At 35.9% G+C, this 8,464-nt stretch overlaps 1 protein-coding gene across 9 annotated transcripts in view; it reads left to right on the top strand.

The window, feature by feature from the left end:
• MIER1 (mesoderm induction early response 1, transcriptional regulator) overlaps positions 1 to 8,464 on the top strand; it is a 95,577-nt gene that overhangs the window by 64,123 nt on the left and 22,990 nt on the right. For all 9 annotated transcript variants that reach the window (XM_006862440.1, XM_006862438.1, XM_006862441.1 and 6 more), the window contains one exon: positions 6,903 to 7,054. In XM_006862440.1, the coding sequence (XP_006862502.1) occupies positions 6,903 to 7,054 (152 nt within the window). The remainder of the gene's footprint in view (positions 1 to 6,902; positions 7,055 to 8,464) is intronic.

Genomic DNA, 8,464 nt, shown 5'->3' with positions numbered 1-8,464 from the left:
CTTTTTTCTGCTTACTCTTCTATCTTAGTAGTATTGAGAGATTTGTCTTCCAGCTCACTAGCTGTGGCTTTCATCTCTTCTATTCTGCTCCTTTTCCCTTTCAGTGTATTGTGCATTTCTGATACTTTAGTATTAATCATGTGGACCTCTTTTTGCAGGTTTTGAATTGTTTCCAATGCTGTATCAATCTTGTTTGATTGCTCTTGTACTACTTTCCTGACTTCTTCCTTGTTTTCCTCCAACCCTTTTTTTGGAGCATTTTAATTTGTTTCCATATCATTCTTCTGAATCTCTTCTCAGGCAAATCTTTCTCTTCTGGGGAGCCTTTGTCTCCAACACATTTGGCTCACTCTTTTCTGTTTTTGGACATGTTTTGAGATCATTAGTTGTGTTTGAGATCTTTTGTTTGTCATTTCCAGTAGTTATGTGGGTTTTTTAATGCTTAATTGGATGTTTGTTGTTGCGTTATTAAGCTTACTGGGTGTCTCCTGGTGGATACGATCAGGAGATAGGTTTCCGTTTTAGCATGTAATGCTTAGCAGCTGTTACTGGTTCGTGTCTCAATGGTGGAATATTATGGGGTGTGCTTGTAGCTTGGCTATATGGCCACCATTGCTGTCTCTTCTTGGGTAATGTAGGGTGAAAAAGCTCCCACCTCCAGGAAAAATGTGTGATTGAAAGGACAAAAGCAGAAACAATATAAAAGCAGAGACAAACACCACCACTTTGAAACAAAAATAAAACTGTGGCCGACTGTCCAGTCGCCTTGCTACACAGGCAGTGTGTGTGTGTGTGTGCACTGTAGAAGCCTCCAGCAGTGGGTGGGGATGTCCATTCGCTCAGGCCCCTCCTATAGTTACCACTATCGTGGTGTACAGATAGATATTGAGAAGTTAATGGGAGAAAGATTGTCCACTATTTTTTGTCTCTGGAGGTTAGTTATATGCTTGTGCACAGTGTATTTCTCGAGATAGTTGCATCCTTTTATGTTGGGGTTTTACAGATGGTTCTATCATTTGTCTTTCAGACCTGATAGGCCTGCTTTTTTCTTGCTACCTAGTGAAGGGTCCTGCATAAGTTAATTTTGGGGCTGCAACCCCAAGGCTGACGTCATAAGTAGCCACCAAGTTCTTTCTCTCTGTACTGTGGGAAAACTGTGGGGTCACCGCAGGACTTTTTTGGGGGGAAGGGGTGCGCTCCACTCCCACCTGCCTGAAGGTGTCTGTGCTGGGCAAAGAAGGCGCAATGGAATAGGAGGAAAAAATGTGTAGAATACCTCGCACCTCTTTTTGCAAATGTCACTGCACCACTTTTAGCGCAGGTTCCCTGTACAGGTCTGGCTGGACCCCCGCCCTCTGAACTCTGTCTGGGCTGGGTGGCCGCAGAGGGAGTCTTCATTTCCAGTGATTTCTGACTCGCAGTATTTTCCTTTATATCATAATTTTTTTCACTTGCAAGTGTGGGAAACTGATGTAGTGGACCTTATGCTAGATCCAGAGCTCTGGTGTTGTTCCATGAGCGCAGCTTCTCTGGGTTTTCAGTCCCATCCCCATGGAGCCTTTCTTACCTGGCTGTCTCTGCCACCACTGAACTAAATATATTTTTAAATATCTTTTAGTGTGTTTGTATTGTCAAGTATTACAGTGACTTTAAATCATCATTCATAATTTATTAATGTTTAAAATTCTTAGTATTTGCAAATTTAACATGATTTTTGAAAACAATTTTACATCCATCCTGTCTTCCCACCTATCCACCATTCCTGGAAAAGTTATCATTTCTTATGCTTGCTCCTTTTGAGAACTGAGGGTATTGTGTTAATTAGGCTAGTCTTAGCAGGACCCTTCTTCGGCCTTGTACTAAGAATTTATACTTCTGTCAGAATACCCAGAAATCATTTCTTCTTGGGTAACTTATACATACAAGCCAAACTCATATGAAGTTATTTTGTAAATCACACTGTTAGAAATAACTGCAAAGAGGCAATGCAAAAGTATTTTTCATAATTATAATTAGTTTGTTCCTATAGAAAAAATATCATAGAATGTTTTTATTAATACTTTCTTGGTGAGCTCAGCCTCAAAAGGGAGAACATTTGGTTTGAGTGAATTTAATAGTGTTTTACAGAACTAATATGTCCTGATAATTCTTTACTATAGGGAATTCTTCTTTTCCTTAGTATAAGGAAATCATCCTCTTACCAAGTATCTTGTAGAGACATTAACAAATTCTCTCTCTGTCATATTAGTTTTCTTTTCCTAGATTGTGCAGATTATATAGTCATTGTCAGTTTTTACTCTTAACAAGATTTGTTAGTTATAGGCACATTTCAGGCATCTTCTTTTAAACCTATATAAGTATGTGAATTAGCATTTATGTTTTACACAGTGAGTTATAGATATTTGTATTATCTTTGTATTGTTAATATCTGGTCTGATTCTTGCCACATAGGTGAACAGTTGGTGGCTAAATTAATGGGTAGGCACAGAATTGTGTTAACCGATTTTGAGTCAGTAATACTTGACACTTGGCCATGGACACATTTGACCTCATTTTTTCCTCTATAAAATAGAATTTATTCATAGAGCTCTTACAAGAATTACATGCAATACAAGGAGACATTAAAAAATTTGTGGAAAAATGGAATGAAAAGATAATCAATTTTTTAAAGCCCTCTTGTATAGACCACTTAGCAGCACGGTGTCTGGCAAATAGTAAGTGTTCAGTAAGTGGCATTTATATGCTGCAGATATTAATCTTGACTATTTGGAGTCCTGATGTGGTGCTGTAGGATAAGCACCAAACCACAAGGTTGGTTTGAACTACAGTTCAAACTCAATAACTGCTCCTAGGAAACACTATACAGAGTCGTTGTGAGTCGGAACCAACTCGATGGCACTTAACAACAGTAATCATTTAGATTTTATTCAAATTTTCAAAAAACAACAGTTGATATGCTTTATTTGCAAGTGTCAAAATTCTGAGTGTAGTTTAAGCAAAAAAGAATTTACCAGCTTGCTTGACTGGAGAGTTCTGGGCTGATGTGGCTTTAAATATTTAACTGGATTCAGTGAGCTCTCATATTAGATGACCTCTTCTTTCTTTTATTATCAGATAGACTAAGATAGTACCTGGGAGCTCTAGGCTTAATACGTTACACTTTCCTCACATCTAGACAATCAGCAAAAATGAACTCCAGCAGAAGGCCTGGAGAGAGAACCTTTATTGACTCAGTTTGGTTCTTACCCAACCAGAGATAATCATTATCATCAGAGAGATGAGTATTTTGGCTGGTCCTTGGGTCAGCCCCAGCTAAGACCATATGAGAAATGGTTTAATTATCAAAAAGATGCTGAGCAGATGAACGCCATAGATTGATTTTTCAAACTTTTTGTCTATTCTTGTGTTTTATTTATTCCATGTGCTAAGTTAGATATGGAATGCTTATTAACAACCTATAAAAAAACAGGACATTCCTACCTTCAGGAGCCAAAGATGCTACTAGTGCTCACATTGAGAACCCTGAACTAGATTAATTAAAAACTAGATAGATTGTTTAGGATTTTAAAAGGAAAGGAGCTGCTAAAGATGTTCCCATCTAGTTAAGTTTTTATACTTCAATGATGTAAGTTTTAGAATCAGTAAATGATGGCTAGGAATTATGAAGCATTTGCATTACTTCTAATCAATATTTGACAGTCTTAAGTTATTTACTAAAAAATAAAAAAAAGCAGTAATCTTTAGTTGATGATAATGGTACTGTTAAAACAGGCCTTGATGTGGTGCTGTAGAATAAGCACTGACCTGGGAACCAGCAATTCTAACTCACCAGCTGCTCCTCAGAAGCGCTATACAAGGCTGCTATGAGTCGGAATTGACTTGACAGCACTTACCAACAACATACAGGAAAGAGAGCTGTAGTGGCACAGTGGGTTAAGCTTTGGATGGTTAAAATTCATGTCATTAATCACAATGTGGCCTTTTAAGAATATAAGGCTTTCTTTTGTAATCCCATTATCATTCCATAGTGCCAGTTGTGGATAAACAAGCATTTTCAGTCTTATGATAACGTTGATTGGAAATAATTTTGACTTGGTCATTAAAGTGGGTTCACTGTTATTTTGAGTGAAAATGGTAGTTAATTTAGACATTTGCTCATTAGTAATGAATTTCTGAGGTTAGATAGGCTTGTTTACAGTTTTATTGTGGTGGTGATTTCTCTGCTTTCATTTGTTCTCTCTCTCTCTTTTCTTCCCACACAATGGAATTAAATTACACAGCCCATTTTACCTCTTGATAAGCTTAATTTGATTACTTTTGATTTTTCTTACTGTATTCTGAATAGTAAAATCACATCTGTTGATATTTATTACAAAACTGATAAATTGTGGCAAATGCCTTGATGCTTAAGAGTGTGGGCCCCAACCAGTATGCATTCACCTGCGAATTTGTGAAAAATGCAGAATCTAGGTTCCTATCTCAGACCTGGTAATAAGTAAAAATAGCATTTTAACAAAATACTCTGGCGTTGCTTCAAAACATTTGTCAGAAAATTCCATTAGCTTTTAATTCCTTTTCCCACAGACTTTTTGAAGCTTCTTCATAATGTTAAGAGTATAACAAAAAACAAAAAAAAACCCACTGCTCTAGATGACCTTTGTTAATATACTAGGTGAACATTTACATTATGAACATTTCTATTAATTAGATAACAATGTTTATTATCTTCAAGTTCTTAAATTTTAGGGATAGTAAATTAAAATTAAAACAAAATTGTTTTAGATGATAAATTTTGTTTCACTGATTGTGATTGTCTCTAAACCTAGCAAATTTGTCACTGAATGTGTTGTTTCCGTTGTTAAGTGTCATCAAATCAGTACCAACTCATAGTGAACACTGTATAAGGTTTCCGAGGGGTGGCTGGTGAGCTTGAACCGCCGACCTTGTGGGCAAAGTGACCTTGCAGTCCTGCACATTAACTCACAGCACCACACCAGTGACCAGTTATTTCTTTCGTTATTACTATAGTTTTTTTTTCTATTGCTGTTACAGGTTTCTTTCTTCACTTTTTATTATAGAAGCTATTTCTCTTTTATTTTTCTTGTTGTTAAGTGCTGTTGTGTTTGTCATACTAGTGACTTCTTTAAAAAATTTCTAATCCTCTTGGCCTCTTAGTCATTCTTCAGCAGACATTTAATTAAAAACAGCTATGCTTCATACTTTATATAGATCATAGTGAAAAGTTGCATTTAATTTGGGATGTAATCTTAAATGCAAAATAATTGATCTATTTCAGGAACCAATAAAGGCACTATGGTTTATTTTCTATGGAAATAATGTTTTCACTACATGATTTAGTATGTATATTATAACTGCATAAAATAATGTTACATTTTCTGAAGTTAATGAATAATAATGGCTAGCTTTCTAAGCTAGCCACAATTCCATGAGCTGGCCTTGTCCTTGGAATCCTTGTGTGGTGCTGTAGAATAAGGATAAGCACTGGACCACAAGGTTGGTGGTTCAAACCCACCATCCATGCCTCAAAAACCCTATACAGGATCGCTATGAGTTTGGAACATCTTAGTGGGAGCAGAAAGTCTCATTTCTCACCTGCTGAGTGGTTGGTAGGCTCGACCCTTTGACCCTGTGGTTTGTAGTGCAGTGCTTATCTTGTAGAGCCACCACACTCCCTTAGTAACAGGAGGGGACTTCAAAGCATTCATGAGAATAATACTTCATAAGTTTTTAATTCCATTTTTTTCCCAAAAACTACAAAGTATTCCCCTAAGAAGCCTTGACACTCAGTTGTCCTTTGTGTTTTAAATCTTTTGTCTTTCTCGGACTAGCTTCTTCCCATTGGCACTAAATGCTTACACCTTCTATCTTAAATAACAAAATCTTTTTCACTGTTTCCACTCTAATTACTGCCCTCTTTCCTTTTCTGCACACAAATTTTTCACAAGTTTTATTCTTTCATTTTTTCACTTTCTATTTACTCTTCCTTGTGCAGTATGGTTTCTGCTTCGTCTCTCCACAGAAACAGATCTTACAACATTCACTTCCTTGTTACTAAATTCGGTATACTTTTTCCGTTTTCATCCTAGTCACACAACAATATTCATTCAGTGATTACTCCTTGAAGCACTCTTGCGTTAGCTGGTATAGGGCCACATTCTTGGTATCTTTTCTATCTTGTGACTGTTCGTTCTTAATTTTGTTCATGTTTTCATTTCCCTATCATTTGTAATTCCACAACTTTTCTCTTAGGTCTTCTTTTTTCTTTTTCACTTTTAAAGTTTTATTGCATTATAGTAAACTGAAAGAAGCTAAAAAGTAGCTAAATCATACCACCAAGAAATAAATAGTATTAATATATGGTGAGCATTCTTCAGACAGCTCTTGGGGGGGGGGGGATATATATATATACATTGAACTTCATATGTGTCAGAAAAGTGCTTTATTTAAATCCTTATAACTCATATGTGGTAGGGTTGTTGTTATCCCCACTTTATTGATGAGGTAAAAAGAAAGTAGCTTTTCCAAGGTCGTGTAGTTGGTAAGTAGTAGAAGTGGTATTCAAACCAACATAGCATAGAATTTGCTAAACTCTATCTAGTCAGACTGTACCCAAAGGGGACCATTGTTGTTGTTGTTGTTAAGTGCCTTCGAGTCGGTTCCGACCCATAGCGACCTGTACAGGTTAAGTAATGTTTAATCGCCTGATTCACTTAAGATGTAAATACTGCCCAAGAATGAAACTAAGCTAGTATTAGGACCACACTTTTCCCCTCCGTTTTCAACATCTGGTTGTAAGTATGAGTTATTTGTTGAATGTTTTGTTTTAGCAAACTATATAAATGTTGGCAATTTTTAAAATAATATGCTTTACCCATTTAAAGTATATGAAAATGATGATCAGCTCCTGTGGGATCCCAAGTATTTACCAGAAGATAAAGTGATTGCATTTCTTAAGGATGCATCTAGAAGAACAGGTGATGAGAAAGGGGTAGAAGCAATTCCTGAAGGATCTCATATAAAAGACAATGAGCAGGTAAATAAATACAAAATAACTTAAAATTTACGAAAAAATGTACATGTTTACAAATTAAATGCTGTTACTTTCAGTGTTACTATTTTATCCACTGAAATTTCTTGATATCATTAACAAGAATTGATGGTCATGAGTTCATGATCAGCATAAACTAATCTAGTGTTAACCACACTCACTTCACTGATATTTCAGCTCAAAACAAATAAGCAAAAAACTTTGATGTTACATTTTTGCCTGTACGTTAATAGTTTTAAGGTGTTTTCTTATTTTGTTTATTATTTTTTTCATTCCTTAAAATATCCCTAAGAATTTGGATCACTGTTCATTTGTCAGTTTGTTATACTGTGATGGCTTGCATGTTGTTGTTAGCTGGAAGCTATGCCACTAATACTTTAAATACCAATAGAGTTACCCATGGTGGACAGGTTTTAGCAGAACTTCCAGACTAAGACAGACTAGGAAGAAGGAAAAGCAGACTACTTCTGCATGGTTTGTTACTGAAAGCCTTATGAATTGTCAGGTATAGTGCAAGAAGATGAAAACATGAATTAGCCCCAGAATATTGTCAGAAATATTGATGAGCCCATCAAGTTCATTCAAAATAAGGACAGGGAAAGTCTGCCTCCTCAAAGTAGAGCTGACCTTGTTGACATAAATGAATAAAGCTTTTTTGTTGTTGTTGTGCTTCATTTGCTAATGACGCATAACTCAAAATAAGAAACAGCTGCAAATACCCATTAGTAATCAGAACATGGAATGTATGAAGTCTGAATCTAGGAAAATTGTAAGTTCAAAAAAAAATTAAATGGAATGCATAAACATCAGTTAGCTTAGACATCTGAAATTGACTGATAGTGGCTATTTTGAATCTAACAATCATTTTACTGTGTCTGGAACAGCAAATTGAAGAGGTTTGGTGTCACATTCATCATCAAAAAAACATTTCAAGATCTATCTTAAAGTATAATGCTTTGTGATAGGATATACCCATATGCCTACAAGGAAAACCCTACACGGTGTCGCTATGAGTTGAAACCAGTTCAACGGCGCTTAACAACAACAGCAACAGGGAAGACCAGTTAATATCACTATTATTCAGATTTACACACCATTCACAAAAGTCATTGATGAAATTGGAGAATTCTATGAACTTCAGTCTGAAATTGATCAAGCATGAAATGAGATGTATTGTTAATTAGTGGCGATTGGAATGCAAAGGTTTGAAACAAAGAGGAAGGATCAATAGTTGGAAAATAATGTCCTTACTGATAGAAATGATGCTGGAAATTGCATGAAAAAATTTTACAGCACCAATTACTTACTGGGTGAAAATACCAGTTTTAAACAATATAAAAGATAAACTATACACATGGACCTCACCAGATGAAATACACAGGAATCAAAATTACT

This window comes from Chrysochloris asiatica, unplaced genomic scaffold (assembly GCF_000296735.1).
Source record: "Chrysochloris asiatica unplaced genomic scaffold, ChrAsi1.0 scaffold00048, whole genome shotgun sequence".
Taxonomy (NCBI): Eukaryota; Metazoa; Chordata; class Mammalia; order Afrosoricida; family Chrysochloridae; genus Chrysochloris; species Chrysochloris asiatica.
The sequence above is the reverse complement of the archived record's forward strand: the minus strand, read 5'-3'. Positions and strand labels throughout refer to the sequence as shown.